We start from the raw sequence: 27,784 nt of genomic DNA, 5'->3' as shown, positions 1-27,784 counted from the left end.
CTGGTTTGGCTCAGTGGATAGAGCGTCGGCCTGCGGACCGTCGGCCTGTGGGTCCTGGGTTCGATACTAGTCAAGGGCACATGCCCAGGTTGCGGGCTCGATCCCCAATAGGGGGCGTGCAGGAGGCAGCCCATCAATAATTCTCTCTCATCATTGATGTTTCTCTCTCTCCTTCTCCCTTCCTCTCTAAAATCAATAAAAATATATTTAATAATAATAAGTTTTTTAAAAAATCATCCAATTCATCTTCCTCATGTATAGAAAAGACGCACACAACAGTTTAAATATCAGATTAATGTTTCTAATAGTATTTGCTTAGGCCAGTGTTTGATTGAGTTTACATTTCCCAGTTACATGCCACCTGATGTTGACATGAAGCAGGTAAAACGTACTTTCAACCCTCTGCACAGAAGAACGTGGGTGTAGACAGTCCATCTGGGGTTGGCACATGGGCCCTGACCAGGTGCTCGAAGCCAGTGCAGACACCACGTCAGGACTGACCGTCGGGGTCATAATCCTGGCAGGCGGCATATAAAATTGCCGGGGATGGAAAGAGTTCTGGCTCAGCTTGTGTCTGAGCTCCACAAGCGTGGTTCCCCGAGCAGAGGGCGGTCTGCTGTCGGTCCGGCTCCCGGCTAACAGGCCTGAAAGGCCAGTGTGCCTGCAGGTTTGAGGTGCTCTTCATTCTCCAGTGTGAAAGGAGAGCGTGTTAGGACTTCTGTTTGGTTTGTAATCTAAGCTGAAGGTAATGCCAGGTAGGCATTAACAGCCGTGGTTGGCATTAAGTAATCTATTAAAGCTTTTACTCATGAAATTAATGTTTCCATCTTGGCAATGTTTTGACAGGCTCAGAAGAAATGTTTGAATCAGACTTGCCCCATTTCTGCTTCCAAGACCCCTGATGGCCTGAGGCAAGCACAGATTCCTGGCCTCCTGAGCACCGCACTGCCAGGTCAGGAGCCTTCGTCGCAAGCTCCCCTTAGCTCGTCCCTGTCTCCCGCCACCCAGGACACTTCTCGCACCCCTCCTCCTGCATACAGTCTTTCTGACGCACTCGCACCTCTACTCTGATCATTCCTTTCTTCTCTCTCCTTTTCACGTTGCACCTGTAGCATCAGTTTATACACCACTAAGCAAGAAACAAGCGCTTCTAATTAAATTACGTGAAATAATGTGCTGCTTAGAAACAACACAATCTAGCATTCTATGGCACAGGTGGCTTTGTAATTATCCTTGTGCTGCTTCCTATATGTAGATTTAGAATCCCACCCAGACTGAAAATCCTGTGCCAGTGCCTCCCGCTTTTCCTAAAGCTTCAAACACCTGCACTGCTCAGTAAGCACTAGAAAGACAAAAGCATGAGCGCGCCTAGTCAGTCCCCTACTTGGGCCTCCCTTTCTTTCAGTTGTGAGTGTTGTGCGTTTTGGTAATGCTGACAGATTACTAGCTTGAGGCCTATTCCTCAGACCATAGGTAATTTGAAACTGGAGCATTGACAGCTTTTATTTATTTACATACGTATTTATTTCTACTTATTATTCTAACTGGGCTTTACTAACCCCCGCCTCTGCCTCCAGAGGTTTTGTCGATAAATGTACTTCCTGCTCCCCTTCCTCACATCAAGCATCCATGATAAGGAAGCCCTTTCGGACTGTTCCGTCACCTGTGCGCACCGTGTCCAGGGTTGTACGATGGGCCTGCTTTACTGTTTCTGTTGAACATTGTCTTTCTTGTGTGTTCATTCAAATAGGGCAGGATTCTGGAAGCAAAGTTATATCCGCATCCTTAGGAACCGCACAACCTCAGCAGGAAAACGTAGGATCCTCTCCTGGCCAGCCAGCTGTGCAGGTAGAATACAGTTTACGAAGCTTCTTTCAACATTCAGTGTCATTGAAAGGAAATGTGTTATCATCTGCGCGCTTACTGCTGCCGGCACTGTCTCCACAGTCAGCCCGGTGCCTGTGTGACCACAAACGTGCTCACTGAAGACCTTCCCCCAGGTCCCGGCCTTGCTATGTTGATGTTTATGGGATGAATGTGTCTGTTCTGCTTCTCACATGTTCACAGTGCTATCACGTTTTCATCAATTAATAGTATCCCAGCAGCCAACACAGAGTAGGCACTCAAAATATGTAGTTTACTATTGAATGATATCACTATCATATCAAAGTGGGTTATTCCTCTTAGTTATACTGAGGTCTTTTTCTGTAGTAACAACCGGGAGTGTATGAAGTAGTCCCTATGGTCTTTTAACTCAACACTGATCCAAAAAGGAGGGAAAGTGTTTTCCGCTTACGGAGGCCTGTTTCTTCTCCATCAGACTTAGCAATCCGTGATAGTTTAGTGAAACTTGTTGTAGTCCGGGTCTGCCTGGCCCCCTCAGGCAAGGATCTGGTTCATTCTCAGGTTCCGTAACATTATAGAAACGCCTACTAGATTGCACTCCTAACTATGAAGGAGCTCAAAGTGTTTGCTCCCTTTTTTATCACTGAGAAGATGAACTCAGTGATGTCGACTGAATTTCCAGATGTTCATGGAGTTGGTACCCACAAATATACTTCCTCAGAAATACAAGGATGCACTCGCAGAGGGAGGTGGGGATTTGGGCTTTAAGGTCCAGGCTGAGTCCTCCCAAGGAGCTATGGCACAGCTTTCATGATCTGACACAGTGCCACTCCGCCACACGCGTCTATGGGCTTTCAGAGCAAATTCTACATCCTTAGAATACGCTCTCAATGGCGAGTTGAAAGTACTCAAAACATGGTGACCTTTATGTGTAACTGCATCCTGCTTGTGTTTTCAAGAAAAGGGAATAAAAGATGTGTTTTGTCCGTAGGTGGATGGTCATTCGGGAGGACAGAAGAGGCCTGCCGCAAAACAGCTAACTAAAGGGGCTTTGTGAGTGACCTTGGCTACCACTCATTTTGAACATTCCTCTAGGTTCCTAACCTTCAGTACATATACCACAGAAGTCAGGTTATAGCAATACATACGGTATTTGTAAACATATACTTTGAAAACCCATTCCTACAATTTGTTTCCGTTAGGACCTATAAATATCTCAAATGTAGTTTGAGGTTACTGTCTGCTCTCTTATTCTTTTTTTTAAATATATTTTTATTGATTTCAGGGAGGAAGGGGGAAAGAGAGAGAGAGAGAGAGAGAGAGAGAGAGAGAGAGAGAGAAACATCAATGATGAGAGATAATCATTGATCAGCTGCTTCCTGCACGCCCCCTACTGGGGGTTGAGCCCGTAACCTGGGCATGTGCCCTTGATTGGAATCGAACCCAGGACCCTTCAGTTCACAGGCCAACCGCTCTGAGCCAAACTGGCTAGGGATGCTCTTTCGTTCTTAAGGAGAAGCAGCCTTTGCCGTCTCAGTATACCACGTGCCCTGTGGCTGGCCAGGCGTCTCTGAGGGGAGCATGGTTTGATAAACTCCTATGTTCAGAACAGAAATGTTCGCATAAGCGTGGTTGGCCGTTGCTCAGGCGTTGCCGGTCTGGGTGAGCCCCACGCGTGCGTGGTTGGTAGGAACACTGAGCTTCCGAGGCCAGGGCCAGAGTGTGCCTTCCCTGTGGGTGGTTACACCGAACTCTGAACCACCCTGGTGTACAAAGTGTGAAACTGTAGGAAAACCAGACGTGCTATACTTTGAACAGTAACATTCCTGTATGTCTTACTCTCTCTGCATGCAAAGGATCCCGTTCCTTCTCTCTCAGGGAGGGGTTCCGTTTCTTCCCGTGACTCTGCATCGACGTGCAGTTTCTCTCTTGCAGCATCCTCCAGCAGCTGCAGAGGGACCAAGCCCACGCCGTGACGCCCGATAAAAGTCAGTTCCGGTCTCTCGGTGACGCGGTGCAGAGGCTGCTCTCTCACCACGTGTGCCAGGGCTCCATGCCCACCGAGGAGGACTTGAGGAAGGGTAAGCCGCCCTGACCCCTCAGCGCCCTCTGGGGATGCCCCCAGATGGTAGCCAGCTATTGTTTTTATCACAGTTTATTTACTGTTTCCCAGTCTGCGTTTAGGGTCGTGGCTTATTCTTCTCAGTGTTCTGGGAAGGGATACCCACGTGCCAGAGGCTTTTATGGACACATCTTGGGGGCGGTAAAGGCACAGCATTGTTTGGGCTGCTGGCTGCAGAGGGGACGGCTCTGCCCAGGGCCTCAGGCGGAGTCCTCCTGTTTAGGCGAGTGCACACCCTTAGCTCCCACTACCAGTTCTATGAGTTGCATCAATCCTTCAGCCCCAGACATTCTTACAGGTTCCAAAGTGAGTCCAGGGCATTGCTGTTTGTCAAGAAACTGGCAAAAAGGGGCTAAGGATAAGTTCCTTGTCCCAACCTGGAACTCAGCCCGGTCTCCCTCCTGACCCGCTGCCTCCCCAGCGGTGCAGCTCGCCTAGTTCTGCCTCCCTCCCACCACCATGCCCAGGCTGCCTCCAGAGTTCCCCCACTGCTCGCATCCTCTTCAGCTGCCAGGCTCGCTCCCGCAGGAAAGGTGAACCGGCCATAACCCCACAGGCCACTGTGGCACCAGGGGTCTCTGAGCTGAGCGTCCTGGTCTCGGTCAGTCCATGTGAGCTTCCCGGGGAGGCCCCGGTCCAACATTGGGCAGGGGCGTGAAGACTCTAAGAGTGAAGTAGAAATGTGAGACCTTGGCGACCAACCAACAAGGACAGAGCCACAGCACCATGGCCTGCAAGGGACCATGAGCTAGTTTGTCTTTAGATAACACTGTCTCCCCAGTCCAGACAGTAGGACTTCATTGTCCCAGCTGTTAACTTTTTTATATGATTGGCAGGGAGGGAGGCTTGATATTTGTTGCTGGTCTGTGTGATATTATTTTCTTTTATAGGTGATGTTAAAAATACTATGTTTTTGGATTCCTTTTTTTTTTAATCCTCACCTGAGGGTATTTTTCCAGAGAGAGGGAAGGACAGAGAGAAATATCGATGTGAGAGAAGCACATCGATTGGTTGCCTCCTGCACATGCCCTGACCTGGGCCCAGGCTGGGGAGGAGCCTGCAGCCAAGGTACGTGCCCTTGACCGGAATCGAACCCAGGACCCTCCGGTCTGCAGGCCGACTCTCTTTCTGAGCCAAACCGGTGAGGGCTGTTTGTGGATTCTTAGTTAAAATTAATAGAAGCTAGTATTGAACTCAGTCTCCACAATCACAGACCGGTGGACAGTGAGGGAAGGCAGTGCAGAAGCACGATGCTCAGTCACGGAAAAGCTGACCTGAGAAGAGAAAATGGCCACAGACAGGACCTGTTTGAACAGGGGAAGAATAATGCATTTCAGTCCTGAACTGAAGACCTATGGGTGATTGGCACTCTCTTACTATTTCTCTCTCTCTTCTTACAGTCGACAATGAATTTGAAACAGTTGCCACTCAGCTCCTAAAAAGGACCCAAGCTATGCTTCACAAGTACAGATGCCTGCTCCTGGAGGATGCCATGGTAAACGCTGCTGCAAGCACATTTGGTTCTTAAATCCTGCAGGTCACAGCTACTGGTTCAGAGAGAAAAACTTCAGGAATTACGTTTCCCCAGCAGTTTAAAAGGCACAGATATTTAAGTTTGCAGAAAACCTCACACTTGACCGTTATACCACCAGCAGCAGGTGGTACCTATTGCGCGGACCAGTTGCTCACCGTCAGTGCTCCTGTGACTGTCCCAAATGAGGGACCTAGGCTCTGGTTAAGTAGTTCACCCAGGATCACAGCTAGTGAGTCTGTCGGGCAATGAGCAGAGCCCGATGCAGCCCAGCCCCGACACCTGGCCCACTCCGATGCTGTGTGCTGCCCCTCCCCAGCCCAGAGGGGGGAGGCCTGGGGCACTGCCAGTGAAGGTTCACAGCAGCAGCTGGACAGACGAGGTGATGACAGGTGTTACAATTAGTTTTGTCTTGTTTTTATTTGATTGTTAGCCTGTCATAAAATTCACGCTTAATTTTCAAATGTACAACCTGATGGTTTTTAGCATATTCACAAAATTGTGCAGCCATCACCACTGTCTAATTGCAGAACATTTTCAACACCTCAAATAGGAACTAGCCTTGCCTTTAAAGCACCAGTTAGAGAAAGGAGTAAGGTGTCTCAGGGAATGATGGAAAGACCAAACCTAGTCTGAGATTTTAGCAGTTCTAAAAACATGTGGGCGTTTACCTATAAATTGGTCTCTTTCAGTGGTTTTCAGTTTGAGATCAACTTTGGAAATGTTCTGTGGAGGATTAATTGAACTACATTATACATGTACACAATATTCTGTAAATATGTAGATATGTTTGTGCTTATATATGTACTAGAGACTCGGTGCACGAAATTTGTGCACTGGAAGCGGAGAGAGGTCCCTTAGCCCGGCCTGCGCCCTCTTGCAGTCCGGGACCCCTCGCTCCTTACCACCCGCCTGCTCACTGCTCCTTAGCACTGCTGCGGAAATGGGAGAGGCTCCCGCCACCGCTGCTGCACTCGCCAGCCGTGAGCCTGGCTTCTGGCTGAGCAGCGCTCCCCCTTTGGGAGCTCACTGACCACTGTGGTCAGTGTGCATCATAGCGACCAGTCGTTCTGGTTGTTCCACCCTCATGGTCGCTTAGGCTTTTATTAGATGTGTGTGTGTGCGCGTGCGTGCGTGTGTGTGTATGTGCATTTCTAATATACTTTTACTTAAAAGTATGCCTCCAAAACCTGAAATAGTTGTTCTTTTTGTTGTTGCTGTTGTTAATCCTCAGCAGAGGATATTTTTCCATTGATTTTTAGAGAGAGTGGATGAGAGAGGGAAAGACAGAGAGAAACATTGATTGGTTGCCTCCTGCACGCACCCTGACCAGGGCCCAGGTCAGGGTGGAGCCTGCAACTGAGGTACCTGCCCTTGACTGGAATTGAACCCAGGACCCTTTAGTCCACAGGCCAATGCTCTATCCACTGAGCCAAACCGGCTAGGGCTGAAATAAGTGTTCTTATATTGATAACCATTTCTAAAACAAAATTGTGAGATGTCAAAAAGACTATCATTATTGAGGAAAGGACCACTTGTTTGGTCAAATTGTATCTGCCATGAGTTTTCATGTTAAATAAGACCCAGAAATGTAACTTCAGATTTGATTCTGTATGGCACAAACTAATTTTAAGGAAAGCCCTAAAAAAATGACAAATTTAAGCATAGCAGAGTGCAAAGTTAAAAGATCATTCTAAGGAAAAGATTTCCAACATGTTAGCAGAAGGGGAATAAGAAAGGTACAAAACAGCATGTATTATTGCTACCATTTGTGTGCAAAATATAAAAAAAAAAGAGAACATAATGTGAGTATGTGCATGATCTGTCTCTGGAAGAGTATATTAAACTGCTAGGCATGGGGTGCCTCCAGGGAGAGACACTGGGGGTGGGAAGGGCACAGGGGGAGGCGAAGAAGAAGGGTTTACTTTTCACATCCCCCTTAGTACCAATGTGTAGATTACCTTTCCCCCCAAAATACTATTTTATTTATTTATACATTTTTTATTTTATTTTCAAACCTGTATGATTTTATTAACTGGTGTCTCCCCAATAAATTCAACGAGAGAGAGAGAGAAACAGAGAAAAACAGAGATAAAAAGATAAGATGATATGTCCATCATTGCCCCGGGAGTACTCACCTCATTTCGGTAAAAATACAATTAAAAAAAAATGCATCCTGCCCTGACCGGTTTGGCTCAGTGGATAGAGCGTCGGCCTGCGGACTCAAGGGTCCCAGGTTTGATTCCGGTCAAGAGCATATACCTTGGTTGCAGGCACATCCCCAGTAGGGGGTGTGTAGGAGGCAGCTGATCGATGTTTCTCTCTCATTGATGTTTCTAACTTTCTATCCCTCTCCCTTCCTCTCTGTAAAAAAATCAATAAAAAATTTAAAAAATAATAAAAAAATAAAATAAATGCATCCTAGCCTGGCCAGTGTGGCTCAGTGGTTGAGCATCGACCTATGAACCAGAAAGGCACAGTTCGATTCACAGTCAGGGCTCTTGCCCAGGTGTGGCTCGATTCCCAGTGTGGGGCATGCAGGAGGCAGTCGATCAATGATTATATCTCATCATTGAAGTTTCTATCTCTCCCTCTCCCTTCTCTGAAATCAATTAAAAAATAAGAACAAAAAAACAGATTTTTTTTTAAAAAAAAATGCATCCTATGTGGCAAGGAAAAATTTGACTGAATGGGACACCTGGAACTTAGACATTAAACTCTCATTTCTGACTGCTTCCGTCCCAAAGATGCAGGGAGATGCTTGCGCTTGTTAAAGGGCACCTGGGATGACTGGACTCTCTCCTTTTCAGCGGATTAATCCCTCGGCTGAGATGGTGATGATCGACAGAATGTCCAACCAGGAGGAGAGGGCGTCTCTGTCCTGGGACAAGCGGCTGGCACTTGTGGACCCTGGTAAGTCACGTGGGTAGAAAGCGGCCGTCGGGTATCAGGGTTCTCTCCTTCGAGTTTTCCGTTGATTATTCAGGAAGTTTTTCTGTATTTTAGATGTAATTCTAGTTCATTCCTGGGAGCATGTCCATGTAGCATCCACTTACTCTGCCGCCATTTTTAATCCTCAAGATATGGATTCTATGTTTTATGCGGTTACGAGGCATGGGGAGATGTTTGTTACACAAGTCTCTGCACCACAAAAGCCTGTCATCAGCTGCTGCCTGACTGACGCCCAATACCTTCCATGCGCACCGTTCTCCAGGGAGCAGGCAAACTTGGTGCTTTGCACAACGGTCCTATTTTACCTTCAAATTACTATCTGTGTCTTTCCATCCTCATCACATTGGTTTTTCCATTAGTAAGATGGCAGATTTTTTGTTTGTTTTGTTAATCCTCACCTGAGGATATTTTTCCATTGATTTTTTTAGAGAGAGTGGAATGGAGGGAGAGAGAGAGAAACATTGATGTGAGAGAGAGACATCAATTGGTTGCCTCCCGAATACCCCAACCAGGGCAGGGAATCGAACCCATGACCCTTCAGTCTGCAGGCCCATGCTCTATCCACTGAGCAAAACCAGCCAGGGCAGTAAGATGGCAATTTCATCACAGCATTTGAAAATACTAGTACAATCATATAATGCTGGTGCTGGACCAATGATGGCTTGTGCTAACCAGTTTTAACTAGAAGGTAAGCACCAATAGAAGGATAATATAAAAGGCTGCATGGAAAAAAAAGAAAGATTACTGAAAACAAGATAATTCTTTTCCTGGACAGGACGCATGTCTACCTGGCAGAGTGCAGCTGGTTATTCCAGGTCCCCACGTGTGTCTTAGCCTGACGTGCCATCACCCAAGGCACACAGTCCCTCACACCCACCCCTGCTCGAGCCGCCTCCTGGAGCTCGCTGCTGCGGGGAAGAAACCGGCTGGCACTGCATCTCATTTGTTTCAGAGCAGTCCCTGTGACAGACTGACGGGAGAGCGGGGCGAAGCGGAGCGCTGCCCGCTGCCCGTCGGGTTCCCTCTGCCGTCCAGCAGCTGCCTCTGCAAGGAGGTCTGTCTGGCTCCTGCGGGAGGCCGGCAGCCCGGGGCCCGGGTGTTGAGCTTGGGCATCTCCTGGGACACAGGCCAACTCCGTGGGGCGGGCGGGCCGACCCCCGCCTGGGTCTGGGGTGCGGCCCTCGCTCCTCCGTTCATTCATGTTCTTTCCGCTCCGTTTCCAGAGGGCTTTCAAGCTGACTTCTGTTGCTCCTTCAAACCCGACGCCGCTGCCTGCGAGCCGCCGTGCGGCCGGACCACCAGCTCGCTCCCTCCGACCAAGGCCGCGAGCAGGGACCGAGCCAAAGCCGGCGGGGCGGAGCCCGCGAACCCCGACCCCTCCACCCAGTGCCTAATCACATCGTGGTCTCCGCGGAAGGAAACATTTCTAAGGAGACGGAGTGCCTGGGCCGGCGCTGCCGGGGGACCGCGCGGGGCAGCCGCGGGCGGCGGAGGGCAAGGCCGGCCGCAGGGACCCCGCCCCGGGCAGCGAGGGCGCCCCCGGTCCCGAGGGGCCCCGGAGAACCGCGGCCAGACCCGATCCCGGTCCCGAGAGCAAGCTCTCGAGCATCCTCGGCGACTCTCGCTTGGAGATGACGTGTAGCAATTCCTTCCAGGACAAAACTCGCAGGAATTCGCCCCAGAGCGACGTTTTACACACAGACATCATGAAGGGGTCGGGCGAGCCGCAGCCGGACCTCCAGCTCACCAGGAGCCTGGCGACCACGTTCAAGAACCTCCTGGAGCTCAAGAAGGCGGGGCGGCAGGCCCCCCGCGACCCCGCCCGGGGCGGCGCGGAGCTGGACTTCCCCGGCTTCTCCCCCGCCGCCTCGCAGGACAGCTGCCTGGAGAAGTTCGCCCCGGACCACAGCGAAGGCGCCGTGGAAACGGACTCCATTTTAGAAGCCGCTGTAAATAGCATCCTAGAGTGTTAATCGCAGCTCCCGCCCGCCCGCCAGCTCCAGTCTCTCCCGCAAAAGCGAACGGACGGCCCTGGCTCCAGCCCGCGCGGCCCATCACCCCTCCTGCTCTCACCCTGTTCTTCCTCAAGAGCAATACTCGCCGTGGGCCCGGGGAGGTCCGCCAGGGAACAGTCCTTGTTAGAAAGCAGTCTGATAGGCCTACACATTGCAAGTGTTCTGAACGCGCTTTTAGTCAGTTTTTTGTTTACTTGTTTTATTTTCTTAAAAATACTGTGTAACTCAATGCGATCATAGGACCCTTGGCCCTGGGTAAAAAGAAAAATCCTGACAATCATAAGTCATTTGAAAAGAACAGACTTATTAAAGAAAATCAAACAGGACTGATAGAAGCTACTTTTTAAAGCATCCCCCGCTGTATCTCCAAATGTTGGCTTTTTGGTTTTGTTGCTGTTGCTGGAGGGGAGACCACATGGCTCTCCCCTCGCCGCCTCAGCAGTGGCTGCTGGCCGCTGCGGGGGACCCCTCGGCCCTGGGGTGGCCCAGGGGCAGCAGCCGGTGGGAGGGTGCGGGCATGTGCAGGGCGTCCCTGTTCGTGTTCCGTGCTTTCCCGAGGCTCCTTGAGCTCGGCCGCGGGCCTTCCCAGCACTTCCGAGGGGGGCGCCCAGGCCTGCCCCGTTCCTAGTGCTGCAGCGTGACTCGGAGCCTCGGGCTAGGCAACGGGGACAGAACCGTGAGGTGGCACAGCGCGGGGTGGGGCCGGGGCGCAGCCGGAGGCATAAACCTGTATACATGTAAAAGCACATATATGTTAACTGTGAGAAAAACAGGCGTTTTGCATTTTATGATTGGATAGAGCCAACATAGGATGTACCTTTTTGTTTGTTGCTGGGTTTTGTTTCCTTTAACCTCTCTTTGCACCCTCTCCCACAACAAACAGCCAAGCGTCAAAAGCACTTTCATTTGAAAACTATGTTGTAATTTTTCTGTTTAAACCTTAAGGGGACTTTGGCCTTGTTTATGCTGCTTGTTGTCTGAGAACAGTAGTCACCCCTGGCAGCAGTCATTACCAAAACACAGACAAACCAAAGGTAGCCAGCCAGCCCACCACGGAACGAGGAGATCTGGGACGCGGGAGTCCCACGCAAGAGCCAAAGGACGTGCCCTGTCATGGCTTGTGTTCGGCCTATGTTCATATTAGTGGACGTGACCTTGCTTTATTTATTTATATTTCTTTTCAGGGAGCTTTCCCCATTTCCTTTCTTTTGTGCCTGCCCAGGTCACCCCATTTCTGTGGTTACTGTCACTCTGGTGTCATGGTAACATCAGTTAGGTCCCGTCCCTGGGAAAGCTACATCATGGTATTTGCTGTGCACTGTCACACAGGCGTGAATGTGCCTGAGTGCTCGGGTCCCCAGGTCGTCGTGCTGACAGTGTGTACACACGCTCCCCTTCGGTGTATGCACTCTCTCGGTTATTCTGGTTGTCTCTATGGCTTCAGAGGTGTGCCCATGGTGTCCAGCCTGACACATTGCCAGGGCCTGCTTCTGGCTGTCCGCAGAATGCGGGTGACTCCCATTGTCATCATGTTGGACATGTCTTTTCCAGATTGGCCTGTGATGGAAAGGAAGGCTTCTGATTGCTAGAAAACACAGCAACAGAAGATAACTCCCTGCCCCTTTGTCCCACCAGAGAAACCCTGCGCGACAGCCAGTCTTCATAAAAGCAGAGCACCTCCTCCCCACGCCCACCCCCGCCAATGGAAACCGGAAAATGTGGGCCATCTGAGGGCTGCCATGTTTTCCTTGCCTGTGCCAATGTCCACGCTGCATATCCCCCTTTTCCTTTATTGTAACATATTAGGAAGAGAAGTTGCTGTTGCCAGTCGGAACTTTCTGTTTGGGCAGCCCTGGGGTGGCACCCGGCCCTGAACCCCAAGGTTTCACAGGCTCTTCTTCCTTTACGGCTCATGCTCCCCTAATTCCTAGCAAGACTTAAAGATGGTTCCTCCTGATCAAATTCTCCTCATTGTGGAACTTTATCCCTGGAAGCCTTTGCGAAGGCTGCTAATGAGTTACATTAATTACTGCGAATCAGTGGAATTCTTAAAGAGACAAGATAAGCTCTGTGTACATTTGTTGCACCTCTTCCCCATCCTGCCCTGCTACCCAAACCCTAGCTTTTCTATATACCACCTTCAAGGGTTTTTAAGCCCTAACACTTGTCTAGCAAATGGAGAGCCTAATTTACCAAAATGAAACTTGTAAATTTCTGTGTCCTTGTATGTAAGTTTACTTTTTATGGAGGGAAGATTCTAGATAATGACAAATGAAGATTACGAGATGTGTTTTACTCCTGTGATTAGGTTATGCGCACATAGGTCATAACCCGCATGCCGAGCCCTCTGGTGAAGGGTAAGAGAGCTCAGCCTCAGATGGCCAACCTCAGTCGTTCAGGTTCATCGTCTAAGTTTTAGAACTACTTGTACTCAGTAACAAAAATCATTTCTTTCTCTCTCTTTTTTTTTCTGTTGTTGTGGAAAAGTGTGAATTTGTTATTAAGCATTTGATTTTCTGTGTCCTTAAGTACTGCCTAAAGATAAAGCAAATTTTAAACCGGCAATTACGAAAAAAAGAACTATTTTAGCTCTGAAGAATTTAGTAGACTTTGTTAGATTAGGGAGGCCTTACAGACTGACTTGACTTAAAGAGGACGCGTCACTCACTGTCAGTGTGGTGTGGGCTTTATTTGCTTAAATACCTTCATTTGTATAGTATGTCTCACTTGAAATTGCTTTGTATACATTTTGTAAAAATATTTATAAAATGTTTTGTAAAAAAGTATAACAAATTGCAGTTTATTTTGTTATGTTGGATAAATACTGTTAAAAGAAACCAGTCAGTAACTATATTGTTAATCCATGGTTAGGAAATGTTTAGTTGGAGATTACAAAATGAAACAACCATTGCAATACAGCCAAAGATTTGGGAAAATGTGCAACTGTGATTGTCTTGATTTGCAAGTAGGAAAGGCTGCTTTTCCCAGAAGAAGGGTAAGTAAGTGTTCAGTGGGAGTTCTGTTGAAATAAACTTGCCATTGCCGAAAAGTAGCCCGGGCAGTGAGAAGGTAGGGTTTTAACTGATCGGCCTTTCCAAACGGTTACAAATTAAACCAAGTTGGTCGTGGGGAAAGTTTACTCATGTACTTCTCTGGCCTCCATCCCCGCTCCTGTCACACGGATCCTTCCTTAACTGGCGAAGGAAAAACAGGGTCATTTGAAAAGTTAGATAAGTGAGCCTCAATCTGTAGGAAGTTTCCTTCCATATATTCTTATATTTATTTTGTTTCTTCAAGGACAAGGAAGTAAGGGGATAAAGAACAAAAGCAGAGCCCTGGCCGGTGTGGCTCGGCTGGGCACCATCCCGTGCACCGAGAGGTCGCTGGTTTGATTCCTGGTCAGGGCACCTGCCCAGACTGTGGGCTCAGTCCCCAGTAGGGTACATGCAGGAGGCAGCCAATCGATGTTACACTCTCACATTGATGTTTCTCTTTTCTCCCTTCCTCTCTAAAAGTCAACAAATTCTTTTTTAATTTTTTTATTTAATGTATTTTTATTGAGGAAGGGAGAAGGAGAGATAGAAACATCAGTGATGAGAGAGAATCATTGGTGAGCTGCCACCTGCACGCTCCCCACTGGGGACCGAGCCCGAAACCCAGGCATGTGTCCTGACCGTAAGAAAACTATTTCATATAAGACTTGTTCCAGCGCTACCTGGGTAGCTCAGTTGGTTAGAGCATTGTCCCGATACGCCAAGGTTGTGTTTTCAATCCCCCGTCAGGGCACATTAAAGAACCAACCAGTGAGTGCCTCATAGGTGGAACAACAAATCTCTCTCTCTAAAACCAATAAATAAAAATTTAGCCCTTGCCAGTGTGGATCAGTTGGTTGGAGCATCATACCATATACCGAAAGGTTTTGGGTTCAATTCCCAGTCAGAGCGCATACCCAAGTTGTGGGTTCTATCTCTGGTTGGTCAGGACGCATGTGGGAGACAACCAATGTTTCTCACATCAATCTCTCTCTCTCTCTCTCTCTCTCATCAATTTTTTTAAAGTATAAATAAATAAATACATTTTTAAATTTATTTCAGAATTAACATGTTTCTCTTTGGAGTCACACCTTTGACCAAAATGGTAAGAAATACCCATGTAACCTTATCTGTAAAGTTAGTCCCATGAGGCCCTTCTGCGTTTCTGTCCTCACGAGTGTGACTCTACCCAAATTGTTAGGGGAACCACCAGAGGGCGAAATATATCTCTAGGGATGACAGTATAGGACTCCTTAAATTTCTCTTTGGGGCCTAAAATTTATACTCACACTCTTACTTGTGGTTTCATTGCTTCCCCTGCCCTTAAAGCAGTAGCAGTCGTGAACACAACATTCAGCAACAACCAACATGTAAATAGGAAGTTGTCATATAACTAACAGAAATTAGGATACTTACTGCTTGAATCGTCACATCAGTGGATGGATTCCCTAATTATTTTTATTTTTGCAGTGTTGCCCTGATGTCAAGCTTCTCTCCTTACTAAGGACAAATGTGTGTCCATCCTGATGCTCTTGTCCCCCTTGGGCCCTTTGCAATGGGGATGCCCCCTGGGTGACGAGTTAGAAGGAGGGACCATCTGACTGCTTAGTTAGGATCAGTGTCTGTCCCCAGGGGCAGGCCCAGAGGAAAGAACCAGGCATCTTCTCTGAGAAGGGGGAAGCCCTCAGCCCTGGCTGTGGGAGGTGGGAGGCCTTGTTTCAGGAGGGACCCTAGTTCTCCCTGATGTGAGGAAGTAGCCAGTGGATTCTTGGGGACAGAGGGAAGGGAAAAGACACAAAACCCCCACCATCTGGGGAATCACTGAAATAGCATCGCTCAAGCAGGACTAGCTATGCTGTCTGTGGGACTAACTCCCGAGACAGGTAGGGCTCCTGGGGACCCAGCTGAAGGTGGAGAGCAGTAACCGCCAAGCTTTGGAGCAGTTTACGGGCACGGGGCTAGACACGGGGGCGTGTGTAACTGAGGCTGATTTCTGTTCTCTAGGAGCTCCAAATCTAGAGAGAAAACAAGCAAATAACTAGGTACATTTGGGAACCGGCCGGATGGAGTTCCAGAGAAAAGAAACTGGAGCTGCAACTCTCCAGGACTGCCACTTGGTAGAGAGCGGCAAACCGGATTTCCATGCCCTGGCTCTTAGTGCAGTTTCCTGAGTGATGTTTGAGAGCAAATATATAGACTTTCTGCAGGGATGAAGGTAAAGGACGTTTGTAATTATAGTGTTAGCATGTGGAGAAATCTGTCCCAGCATGCACACAAATGCTGGAGGCGCGTTTGTCGTATAAAGTAGATTCTTACGGGAACAGCCTGCGTCTGCATTGCTGCAGGGGAAAGGCCTTTATGAGAAACCTCTCTGTATCCCTCGCACACAGGTGCTGTAGCCTGGCCTCTGGCAGCAGCTGCAAAGGCAGGACGACCCTCCTGGGAAATCTAATTTCTGTGAAGGTCAAGAAGAGCCGTGCGGGGGGGGGGGGGGGGGGGGGGGCGCAGCAGCATCTGGAAGCAGGTGCCAGCGCTTCATCTCACACGGACTCAGCTGCCTCCACCATAAACTAGGAAGACTCGTCCGGAAATGAAGCTGCCTCCATTCCTTGGTGTAAAATGATGTTATTGAAGACGTGTGGAAGGTAGAAAAAGCTAATGTTCCATTATCCCTGGGATAATTGAGAAGAGGTTTGGGTTTCCGGTTTGGTTTGGTTTTACCTTCTGCACACTGTCTCCTTCCTACCCTAGCTTTCTGTGTCTGTCCTTAACCCGCGAAAAGCGGCTGCCCCTCACCTGTTCGCTCCCTTTTCCTTCCCACTTTTGCTCCCTTACGTTTGTTTTTCAAGATCAAAAGCTGCTGTCCATGTTGTCTTCCCCAACTCCAGGCTCATCTGGCTGCTCTCACACTACAGTGAGTTCTCACTTAAGGTCATTAATAGGTTCTCGAAACTGCGGTGAAACGGCGACAAGGAAACCAATTTTACAGCAAGCCAATTGATATAAACAAGTCATGTTCCTGTGGCATCTCATCAGCGCTGTCATGTAGCGACGTTATTCCAGGACCTGCTGTAATCTCTTTGCCGCATGCTTCCTGGTAACCCTCGTCCCTCTGAGGAAGCAACAAGGAAAGCCTGAAACGAAGGACGCGGGCTGCTAGAAGGGCCGTAATCCAGGAAGGAGGTGTGGGGCAGACAAGAAACTGCAGGCGGACCCTCTTTCCGGTGTGGGGGGTGTGGTGGGTTTGCCCTTCGGAGAAGGCACTGCTTCATTATCTAAGTGAAAAGAGTAGGACTACAAATAACCCCAAAGTGCAGAGAATACTGACATAACTTATTGTGGGATTTGTTAGCAAAGGGACCCTGGGGTTAATTCAGGGAACCACAAAATGTTGGTCCTGAAAGGAGTCTTAAAAAACATACAGTCGAGGAGTTTCTGAAACAGACAAATCACAGGTGGCTAATGACCGAGAGAGCTTTCATTAAGCTAATAAATATGTGATAAGCAAAGGGCATACCACAAAATGTAAGCCTTGCTCCCATTCCAGGCCCCACTCCCATTTCCCAAAAATAATACCCATCTACACTTTTTTGTATATCCTTCCAAAATTGTTGCATACAAATACATCTTTAGCCAAAAAACAAAAACAACCAGGACCATGCTCTTACACCCTATTCTGTATCTTGCTGTTTCAAATACAATCCAATACAGACATTTTCCAAATGTCTTAGAATGCTATAGTCAGGATTCTGTGATGGCAAGCAACAGAAACTGATCTGGTTAACTAGCATAAGGAGTTTTATAGGAAGGGTAAGGATTGAAGGGAAGTTTGAAAAAAACACCAGGTTTGAGCAGCACAGGAACAAGGAAATTCCAGGAGGTTTCACTCAGTAGGTGGAAATCCTTAAAAGGCTTGCCGCAACCTACATTTCTTCCGTCACCACTGCTCAAGATTCAAAACCAAGGAAGATAAGTTTACGGTCCCAGGCCCCTCCCACTGGGCAGGTGAGAGGCCTGGAACAGGTCTCCCAGAACCCTTTCACGTTATGCGTGGTGGGCAAGCTTGTGGTACTCCACTCCCACAGATGTACACGATGAGGGACAGCTCACTGGAGAAAGGGGATACCATTGGGAAAGAGGATTGCGCCAGAACCAGTTTGGCTCAGTGGGTAGAGCGTTGGCCTGCAGACTCAAGGGTCCCGGGTTCGATTCCAGTCAAGGGCATGTACCTTGGTTGTGCGGGCACATCCCCAATGGAGGGCGTGCAGGAGGCAGCTGATCAATGTTTCTGGCTCTCTATCCCTCTCCCTTCCTCTCTGTAAAAAATCAATAAAATATGTATTTATATATATGGATTGGATGTCAGCAGGCCAAAAAGTGGAAAACGCCTATCACTGAAGTTTTGGGGACTTGAGGACCTACATCACTACATATAATTGCAGAATCTTCCATACATTTTTAAATTTTTTTATATTAGAGAGAGAGAGGAAGGTAGAGAGAGAAACACTGATTTGTTGTTCCACTTATTTATGATTCATTGGTTGATTCTTGTATGTCCCTTGACTGGGTATTGAACCGGCAACATGGCTGAATCAGGATGACCTTCTCACCAACCCAGCTCCCTGGCCAGGGCCTTCCATAATCCAGGTAATCACTCCCTAATGACGGACAACTGAAGTGGTCAGGAAAAAAGAGAGCAGAAGCTTCTGAGACAAGCTACAGAGAGTAAGATTCTTGAGGCGGTGAATGGCCAGGCCAGGCTCTCACTCAGTAACCTCCCTTAGAAAAAACCCACTATCATCTCACCCGGTGTGAGCCCGTGCTCAAAGCTCAGTAAACATGTTCAGTTGGTGAGGGATTTTTGGTTGAAGCCTCCATCCCTTTTTCTCTGACCAGCCTGGTGGGCGGGTGGCTTTGGCACTGAGACGAAGGATGCTCTCAGCACCACCCGCGGGCACGGGATCGCCTTCCCTGAATCCTGGCCTCCAAAGTCTTTCAGCCAGTGTTGCTGATACCCCTGAATATGTCCGCTCCCCAGAACCTACCTTTTATCTGTCGGGGAAGTTACAAAATACTGACTCATTTTGGTTCTTTGTTCAGACCAATACGATGCCTTGCACACGGCCAACAAGCCCCTGCAGGGGTCCACTGCTGTGACAGGTGCTGTACCTCAGAGACTAGGAGACAAGCTCCCTGCCTTCTCAGCACCCGGTCTAAGTAGGGAAACAACAGGCCAAATGGTACAGGATGAAGTCTGCGGGGTCCCTGGGAGTGCTGACGGCCAAATAACCACATCGCTCTACCCTCAGGAAGCATATGCTGTGCTAGACACTTGGCAAAGCCTGGAGACTTTTTTTTTTTTTTTTTTTGCCACAGCTGGCGTGGGGATGCTACTGGCTTATAGTGGGTCCAAGTTTGGGTTGCTGCTGAACACCCTTACAGCGCCCAAGACAGCTCCCCCATAACAAATAATTATCCGGGGCCCCAAATGCCACTAGTGCCAAGATGAAGAAGCCCATGCTGAAATGGAAAAAAAGAAAGAGCCCTAACGGGTTTGGCTCAGTGGATAGAGCGTCGGCCTGCGGACTCAAGGGTCCCAGGTTCAATTCCGGTCAAAGGCATGTACCTTGATTGCAGGCACATCCCCAGTAGGGAGTGTGCAGGAGGCAGCTGATTGATGTTTCTCTCTCATCGATGTTTCTAACTCTCTATCCCTCTCCCTTCCTCTCTGTAATAAATAAATTTTTTTAAAAAAAGAGAAACCTGTGCTAGACGTCTAGGATCAGGCATGGCCCCTGCCCTGCCAGTGTCACGGGGAAGAAATGTGTGCAGGAATTCGGAGGAAGGGCGGAGACTGCTTAGAGCCTTGCTGGTTAAAATGTATTCCTAGACCCGAAGCATCCCTTCCAAGCGTCTTAAAACGCCGCCTCCGACCTGACGCCCCCGCCCCTCCCGAGTAAGTATCTGCATTTTCGCAGGACCCTCGGGTGGCTTCTGTGCACACAAGTGCTTGAGACGCGAAGTCTGAAAAGGCAGGACAGAGTTCCATCCCATGGTTTTACTAGGACCAGAGAGAAGGCAGCGCATTCCAGGGGCAAGAGGGAATGTTAAGAGGACGAGGAGGCAGGCACTCCTGGTTCCCGGTCCGGCAGCGGTAACACCAGCGCTGCAGCCGGCGGTCGGTGTCTGTGCCCGGCGCTCCCCCCGGAGCAGCTCACACACCCTCCTGAGATAGGTGGAGGGGCGGGAGGGGGGCCCGTTATTATCCTCGTTCTGTGGGTGAAGGAGACTAAGTCGTAGATCAAGGCCCTCTGCTGGAGCCGGGCCGAAGTCGTCCACAAGACCTCCGCCCGCCGGAGAGCCGCAGCCGAAGGGAGCGAAAAAGCGGCCCGGAAGCGGCCCGTCTTCCCTTCCGCGGAGCCCAGCGGAAGCCGGCGGAGCAGCGCCCGCCCCCCACCGGAAGTCGTCGTGCACTGTGGGAAGCGTTTCCTTGTTTATAGCCCAGCCCCCGGCATATGAGACTATAGCTTGAGTGAAAAGGGTTTTGAATGTTACTGGGCTCCAAAGCCCTTGGGAACAGTGTAAACAAAGCCTTGTGCAACCTCTGGCAGGAATCGGGGCTGGCGTGACCTCCGCGGTGGCTGCTGCTAACGGGACGCCTGCGATCCGGGTCGCGAGGCTAAGAGACGTCTCTATGGCCAAGTACACATAGAGCGGTGCCTCGCGTCCCCACGCGGTGGGACTGCGCATGCGCTGCGGCTGCAGCTTTGGCAAGATGGCGGAAGAAGAGTGAGTATTTGGGACTCTGAGTCTCTGGCGTGGGTCCCAGGGCATCCGGTGCCATCCACGGGCTGGCGGGAAATAGGGATACTTGTGGCCTGAAGGAAGGGAATGGAAAAGGCTCCAGATTACAGAGGATGGGGGTGTAGAGCGGGGACCGGAGGGCTCCGGCGGGCCGGCGGGCAGCGTGGGCCGTCAAGTTCCGGTGACATGGAGGGGCGAGGGTTGACTTCCAGGCCGCGGGGCTGGAGTTCGGTTCACCGAGCCTGATTTAGGATTCCCGCTGCGAATGGGTCTGCGCCCGCCCCAGCCCCAGGGTTTTTCAAGGATGTCCTCGCTGCTAGTGTCTGTGAAAGGCTGTGTCAGTAAAAGCTACTTGGGCATGAGGCGGAACAGTGGCTAAAGGGTTCGTGATTTTTTGTATGTTTTCATTGATTTTAGAGAAAGAGAGAGAGAAACATCCATCGGTTGCTCGGGTAGGCACCTCAGTCCGGGCGTGTGCCCTAACGAATAGGTTTGGTGCTCCGGCCAGGGCGGAAGTTCATTAATCGCTAAGCAGCGGTTCTCAACCTGTGGGTCGAGACCCCTTTGGGGAGTCAAACGACCCTTTCACAGGGGTCGCCTAAGACCATCGGAAAACACATATATAATTGCATATTGTCTTTGTGATTAATCACTGTGCTTTAATTATGTTCAACTTGTAACAATGAAAATACATCCTGCATATCAGATATTTACATGACGATTCATAGCAGTAGCAACATTACAGTTATGAAGTAGCAACGAAAATAATGTTATGGTTGGGGGTCACCACAGCATGAGGAACTGTATTAAAGGGTCGGGGCATTAGGAAGGTTGAGAACCACTGCGCCAAGGCTTCCAAGCGGGTGGGACCGGTCCACTTGGAGGACAGGAGTCAGGCCACAGGTTTCCGGGGAGGCTCGGTTCCTAGGACTTTGAAGACGGAAATGTTTGCCGAAGCCTAGGAAATGGTTTGGAGGCCCATTGAAGATGCGTTTCCCAGACATTGTCGCTGACCTCAATTTTCTGTATCAGGCAAAGAAAAAAGATCCCTTTGGTTCCAGAAAACCTCCTGAAAAAGAGGAAGGCGTACCAGGCCCTCAAAGCCACCCAGGCGAAGCGGGCACTTTTGGAAAAGAAGGAGGTAATTGTGGGCACCCGGGAGGATGGAGTTAGAATGTACATGTGTTGATTTTCATCCGGCTCGGGTTGAATTGGATTTGGTGCCCCACCCCCGTCAGTTCAATGGTTCGTGCCTTCATTTAGCAAATCTTTATCGAACGCCAACTGTGGGCAAAATACTGGAGTAGTTTGTTCAGGAAAACGTGGGAGGGAAGCTTGTACCAGCTGGGTTCATACCGAGTGATTTGAGAGACCAGACCTGTCACTGGGGAAAACAGTCTTAACATCTTTTTTTAAACACTATTTGCTCAGTGTTTTGGGGTAAATATATATATATATATCTTTTTTGGAGGCAGGGAACAAAACGCGTGTGTGTTTTGTATTTTGTGCTTAAATGTTAGGTTCCCAAAAACGCCTGTAGGTAAACATTGGTTAACAGCACGTGAGTGAACTTATCGAGGACTTTTCTCAGCAGTTCCCAGGTTTTCTCAACTCCATCTTCACCTGGTATCTCATTTTTTCTTTACATGAGAATGAAGGAGTTGGTTTGCTCCCTTTGCAGACGTAAGGGGAGATAAGCTCTATTGATAGTGATTAATGCCTTACTGTCCTGGAAGTAAAGGTGACTAGAGACACCAAGTGGTGATGCTGGTCTGCCTCTCCGTAGCAGCGGAAAGGAAAAGATATCAGGTTTAAGCGACTGGAATGGTTCCTGCACGATGCCTGGCGGCAGCAACGTGACAAGGTGCGCCTCAGGCGACTGGAAGTGAAGCCCCACGGTTTGGAGGTGCCAGATGAACATTCCTTGGCCTTCGTTGTGCGCATCCAAAGGTAGGTCACTTGCTCAATTGCGCGAGGCTGGGGGCAAACTAGTGATTCGGCTCTAGACCCCTTTCTGGGGAGATGAGGTAAAAATAGGCCTTAAGCCACTAGGTAAGTTGTGCCGGGAATTCAGGTTTGAGCACAGCATAGGTTTTGTCTTTGAGATTAAGGAACTGATCTTAGGCAAATAGACATGAAAATACACTATGTGCTGTGAGGGTTAAGTTCGGGATTGGTGGGGGGGACAGTGTATGCAGGTTGAAGACACTCTTCTAAAGCAGGAGCTTGAAGCTGAGGCCTGCAACCATGTAAGGAGTTCACCAGTGTTAGGGAAAGGCTTTCCACGGGAGCTGCAGAAAGTCCTGAAGTGGGGGAATCAGGGCATCTCTAGGAACAACCAAGGTCAAGTGGATGGAGCATAATCAGTGCTAGGGAGAGTGACATGAAAATTGTTGCGTTTTTTTGCTTTTTAATTGATTTCAGAGAGGGAGAGAGAGAGATAGAGAAACATTAATGATGAGAGAGAATGATTGACTGGCTCCCTCCTGCACTGCTCCACGCTGAGGATCAAGCCTGCAACCTGGGCATGTGACCTGGTTCATAGGTCGATGTTCAACCACTGAGCCACACTGGCCAGGCATTGTCCTTACTCGTTCCTACTTGCACATACAACTCTGCCTCTTTCTGTTTCCCCTGCCCAGTCACCCAAACCAGAAACCTGTGTATTTTAAATATTTATGAGCCTTGCTTACCAGACCTCCCACACTGTCAATAGTCTATTTCCTGGGCTATCACTTTAGGTTTCTAACTTTTCCTGCTTCTGGTGTCACATTCTCAGATCTGTCCTCTGTACCCAAAAGAAATCTGATCCTCTCTTCTTTACTTAATATTTTCCATCGCTTTTACTGTCCACAGAAGCAAGTCTAGCTTCCTTAGCTTGATATACATAGGCCTACACCCCCACACACACACCACAAATTCTGGGACCACCTCTGTTCCCATAGCACCTCAGGCATTGCTGCACATTCTGTGGAAATGATCCACTCTGCGGCTGCCTCCTACTCTACTGAACTCTAAGGCACAGTCTGTGTCTTGCTCTCGGTGTGGCCAGTAGTGGTGTACATCTCATAGGTGCTGGTTGGGCTGACGTAAATGAAATAGAGCCCGACTTTCTCTGCTCTTCATTTCAGGATCAGGGGGGTGAGCTTACTGGTACAGAAAACCATTGCAAGGCTTCGCCTGAAGAAGATTTTCAGTGGTGTCTTTGTCAAAGTGACCCCCCAGACCATAAAAACGCTGCGTATAGTGGAACCGTATGTGACCTGGGGGTGAGTAAGGCTTTTGTGTGTGTGGCTTTTTTAGGTTGTATTTAAGCATGTTGAGAACATTAGGATGCACAGGGTACTGTTCCCCAAGGCTCCCGATGCTGTGTTGAAAGAACATTTTGCTGTGACCACAGTCACCAGAAATCAGTGGCCAGCCGCCAGAACCTTGGGATATGGGGCAGGTAGAGCAGGGGATACCGTGCTGCTGGTAATGTGCCGCGGACAGTACCATGCAGGGCTTGGTCCTCTAGGCCAGCGGCTCTCAACCTGTGGGTCGCGACCCCTTTGGCAGTCGAATGACCCTTTTACAGGGGTCGCCTAAGACCATCCTGCATATCAGATATTTACATGACGATTCATAACAGTAGCAACATTACAGTTATGAAGTAGCAACGAAAATAATTTTATGGTTGGGTCACAACATGAGGAACTGTATTTAAAGGGCCAGAAGGTTAAGAACCACTGCTCTAGGCCACAGCTGAGTGCAGTGGGTAGAACAGAAACTAATTATTGGAGTCTTTTTTTAATTTTTTTTTATTTTATCGATTTTTTACAGAGAGGAAGGGAGAGAGATAGAGAGTTAGAAACATCGATGAGAGAGAAACATCGATCAGCTGCCTCCTGCACACTCCCCACTGGGGATGTGCCCGCAACCCAGGCACATGCCCTCGACCGGAATCGAACCTGGGACCCTTCAGTCCGCAGGCCGAGGCTCTATCCACTGAGCCAAACTGGTTTCGGCTAATTATTGGAGGCTTAAAGCAGAACTAGGAGCAGTGCTTGTGTAAGAGTAATGTTCCTTCAAACATTAAACCCAGCAAAGGCTTGAATTTAGTTGCAAACTCTTGCACCATCTTGAGTAGAGGGACACCTAAGGCCAAAGTCCTAGACTATAAGCCAGGACTTACTTGTGTCTGGGAAATAAACTTTTTCCTGGTAACATTTATGTCCATAAATTGTCATTCAGATTGGATAGTCAGGCCGCTCTGGTTTTTACGCTCTTCGCTGGGTGTGCCCTCGCATCCCAGCTGCAGTGTGATTGCAGGACGCTTCGTGGTGAGGGGAAGGGGTAGTTGGGAGCATCTCTCCTCAGCCAGGCTGCAGGACTGAGCGGCAGTGTAAGGCAGTGTGCCAGGGGGCAGCTAAGGCTGTTCTTTATTCTGCCTCCCTTAGATTTCCCAATCTGAAGTCTGTCCGGGAGCTCATCTTGAAACGTGGACAAGCCAAGGTCAAGAATAAAGTCATCCCTTTGACGGACAACACAGTGATTGAGGAGCATCTGGGTGAGTACTGCATCTTAGGGATAAGTTTTGGCAAAAAGCAAGGCTCTTTGGTGGTCCTGTGTGGGGTCCAGGTTATATTCTTGAGATCCCAGGAACCCGCCAGAGTGCCAGGTTCTGGTGTATGAGAGCCTCTCAGCACACGCTGGGGAAATTTCGGATAAAGGAAGCTGCCCTTGTGTTTCTTAGGGAAGTTTGGTGTCATTTGCTTGGAAGACCTCATTCATGAAATTGCCTTCCCGGGGAAGAATTTCCAGGCGGTCTCAGGGTTCCTGTGCCCTTTCCATCTCTCGGTGGCCCGTCACGCTCCCAAGAATAGAGTGGGCTTCCTCAAGGAGGTGGGCTCCCCCGGTTATCGAGGTGAACGCATCAACCAGCTCATCCGGCAGCTGAACTAAACCCAGGTGAGGCGGGGCTGCAAGCTGCCCTGTGCTGACTTCCTGGGCTAAGCTTTGTCCCTTAAAAATTCTTTTTGCATTTGCCAGTATATGAGAGGAACTTTGGCATTGGGGGCGAGAGGAGGCTGGTATTTACGAGTCTAGTGGATGGAGACGTGCTTGGAAGGGTGAATGCCTGGTTAGGACATGGGACTGTGTATTCCAAGAGTTACAGGCTAGGAAATGTTGAGCAGTGAAAGAAACCTCTGTATTAGTGCGGTTATTTAGCGGAAAGTGGGGAGAGAGTAATACTAAAAACTAAATAGAAAGGATTTGAAGATCTAAACCATCCATTTTGTTGAAGGAATCTTAACTCTGAAAGTGCTCTTTATCGTGGTTATTACAGTACTCTTAAGTGCCAGGTCACAGTTCATTTGTATTAACAAGACTGTGTTTTCCTTCCTCCCAGAATATCTGAAAGCACACTGCATTGGAAGCATGTGTTTCTGTTTTTTGGAATTATCCTGTATCTTCAAAGAAGATTATTTTCTGCTATATCTTCAGAAACTGCAGGGGAAGGGTCAGGGAAAAGATGGTGGTGATGTCCCACTTCCAAAGGAAAAGTCCAGTGTGTTGGCCAAGTTCCCACGTTGGCCACTGCTGCCACCTCTGAAATCAGCCAAGGACTCACGCCATGGAGGAGAGGGTCCTGCGTCACAGATAGGAGATGTCCCTCGTCACATCTTCTGGGCCCAAGCGTGAACTCAAGACGGCAGTGGGCCCAGCCCAGAGGCATACCTGAACTTGGGGTTCCCAATGCCTCGTTTTGCAAAGAACTTGAAATACATTTAGAAGAGCACAGAAATGGGGCTCCGTTGTCTCTGCTGCGTGTCCGTGTCCCAGCTTTTCGGTGACAGCTTTGAAAGCTCTCGGGCTTGACTGGCTCTAAATTTATCTGGTGGCTTCCTTTTCCTAGCTCAGGATTTTAACCTATTCTTGGATTTGTGCGAAGGGAAGGACCATTTCCCCAGAAAAACATGCATCCACTCCAGTTTTTGCTCAAGGGCTTAGGGTGTTCGTAGACTCTTCTCAGGGACCCATGCACCTTACACGAAAAGGCCTGCACTATCAGGAGTGGTTGCCCAGGCCTGGCCTTGCTAATCTGGTTCCCTGTCCTGTGGAAAACCAAAGCTTGCAAGATCGCCTTTTCCCTTCAAGCTAATGGGTGTTTCCTGTTAGGAACACAGTGGTAGAGACTGAGCCCCTATACCGACTTTAACTTGGGGTATTGTCCCCCATTTCTGCTGGGCTTTACGATCAATTTTCTGGTTTCCCTGATGATCCGTCCTCTGCTTTAAGAACCCAAAATCAGGAAAAAATGAACCATTTTCTTGGTTTGGCATGGATGAAATTGGCACTATTTGGTCTCTGAGGCCCTGGGCAAACTTAGTTACACCCTTTCCTTGTGGGGCATGGCGACAGTGTTTTGGACAGGTTCAAGCCTTGGACTGACGCAGTGGTCGGCAAACACATTAGTCAACAGAGCCAAATATCAACAGTACAACAGTTGAAATTTCTTTTGAGAGCCAAATTTTTTAAACTTTATAGGTAGGTACATTGTTATTAACTTAATTAGGGTACTCTTAAGGCTTAGGAAGAGCCACATTCAAGGGGCCAAAAAGCCGCATGTAGCTCGCGAGCCGCAGTTTGCCAACCACGGGACTGAGGAGAGGGCACAGTCCTCATTGCCACGTGCAAGTCCCAGCTTGGAGGGCAGAGCCTTCCCAGCACAATTATAACAGATATAGTTGTAAACTTGAACCTATGGTCTGAACACGTGGCCCCACGTGCCTGAATGATAAAGTTCAGGTGCATGTAGTTGAGGAGAGTTGAAACCCACGAGAATGCCATAAACATCTTGATCATGCCCTTTGCCTTGTGGCATCTGCTATAAAATAAAGACACAGCTTGTGGGCATGGGTGCTGTCCATCAGAGGAGCAGCGTCCCACCGAGACCCAGCTTTCATTCTCTTGTCTATCTTTTCTAAGCCTTTCATCGCCCCCACTCGGTCACTGAATCAGGCTGAGCTGGCATGAGTCTGCCATGGCCATGCCGGCTCCCCACATTTCCTTGCATATTCTAGGCTGCAGGCCCCTCCAGGAGTATTGCTCTCTATCCTGCTGGTAATGCTGTAATAGACCAACATGAGGACACTAGTGCTCCTGGGACGTTACACTTGACAAGGGTCTGAATCTGCCTATGTTGTCATAAGTGCGTCTTCTCTTCTGCACTCAGTTGCCTCAACCTGCCATCGCAGCAGTTGGTGAAGGTGTGCCAGGCCCAGGTTAAGACTTGAAAATATGCTTAGCCAGTGTTGCCTGATCCCTTAAGATCAGCCTTGCTGCAGTTTGGCTCATGGGCCCTCAAACATAGCTGTGAAATTGAGTTAGTGTAACAGTGCCTCAGAGTGCCAGGTTATGAGGTAATTAATTAGGTGGTTGCCTCGGGAGTTAACCTGCCAGGAATAGATGTTACTCTAACACTGGAGAGCATTGTGAA

General features: G+C 49.0%; 2 protein-coding genes across 5 annotated transcripts in view; both read left to right on the top strand.

The window, feature by feature from the left end:
• BICRAL (BRD4 interacting chromatin remodeling complex associated protein like) overlaps positions 1-13,403 on the top strand; it is an 82,237-nt gene extending 68,834 nt beyond the window's left edge. The window contains 9 exon segments of the mRNA XM_036318296.1: positions 847-952; positions 1,751-1,848; positions 2,837-2,898; positions 3,781-3,926; positions 5,368-5,462; positions 8,309-8,411; positions 9,674-9,823; positions 9,826-9,900; positions 9,903-13,403. Coding sequence (XP_036174189.1) covers positions 847-952; positions 1,751-1,848; positions 2,837-2,898; positions 3,781-3,926; positions 5,368-5,462; positions 8,309-8,411; positions 9,674-9,823; positions 9,826-9,900; positions 9,903-10,423 — 1,356 coding nt within the window. The 3' untranslated portion in view covers positions 10,424-13,403.
• A 6,581-nt stretch (positions 13,404-19,984) lies between these two features.
• On the top strand, positions 19,985-26,093 carry RPL7L1 (ribosomal protein L7 like 1). 4 transcript variants are annotated; one of them, XM_036317573.1, is made up of 7 exons: positions 19,995-20,286; positions 21,334-21,442; positions 22,088-22,251; positions 23,433-23,570; positions 24,741-24,850; positions 25,037-25,251; positions 25,694-25,828. In XM_036317573.1, exons 1-6 carry the CDS (start codon positions 20,246-20,248, stop codon positions 25,243-25,245), a joined length of 771 nt encoding a protein of 256 aa, XP_036173466.1. In that variant the 5' UTR covers positions 19,995-20,245; the 3' UTR covers positions 25,246-25,251; positions 25,694-25,828. The 4 variants fall into 4 exon arrangements, with proteins under 4 accessions (XP_036173467.1, XP_036173465.1, XP_036173468.1 ...); XM_036317572.1 differs by lacking the exon at positions 25,037-25,251 and having other exon boundaries at positions 19,990-20,286; positions 25,694-26,093; XM_036317575.1 differs by lacking the exon at positions 23,433-23,570 and having other exon boundaries at positions 19,991-20,286.
• The last annotated feature ends 1,691 nt before the right edge of the window (positions 26,094-27,784 follow it).

Source organism: Myotis myotis, unplaced genomic scaffold (assembly GCF_014108235.1).
Source record: "Myotis myotis isolate mMyoMyo1 unplaced genomic scaffold, mMyoMyo1.p scaffold_m19_p_7, whole genome shotgun sequence".
NCBI lineage: Eukaryota > Metazoa > Chordata > Mammalia > Chiroptera > Vespertilionidae > Myotis > Myotis myotis.
The sequence above is the reverse complement of the archived record's forward strand: the minus strand, read 5'-3'. Positions and strand labels throughout refer to the sequence as shown.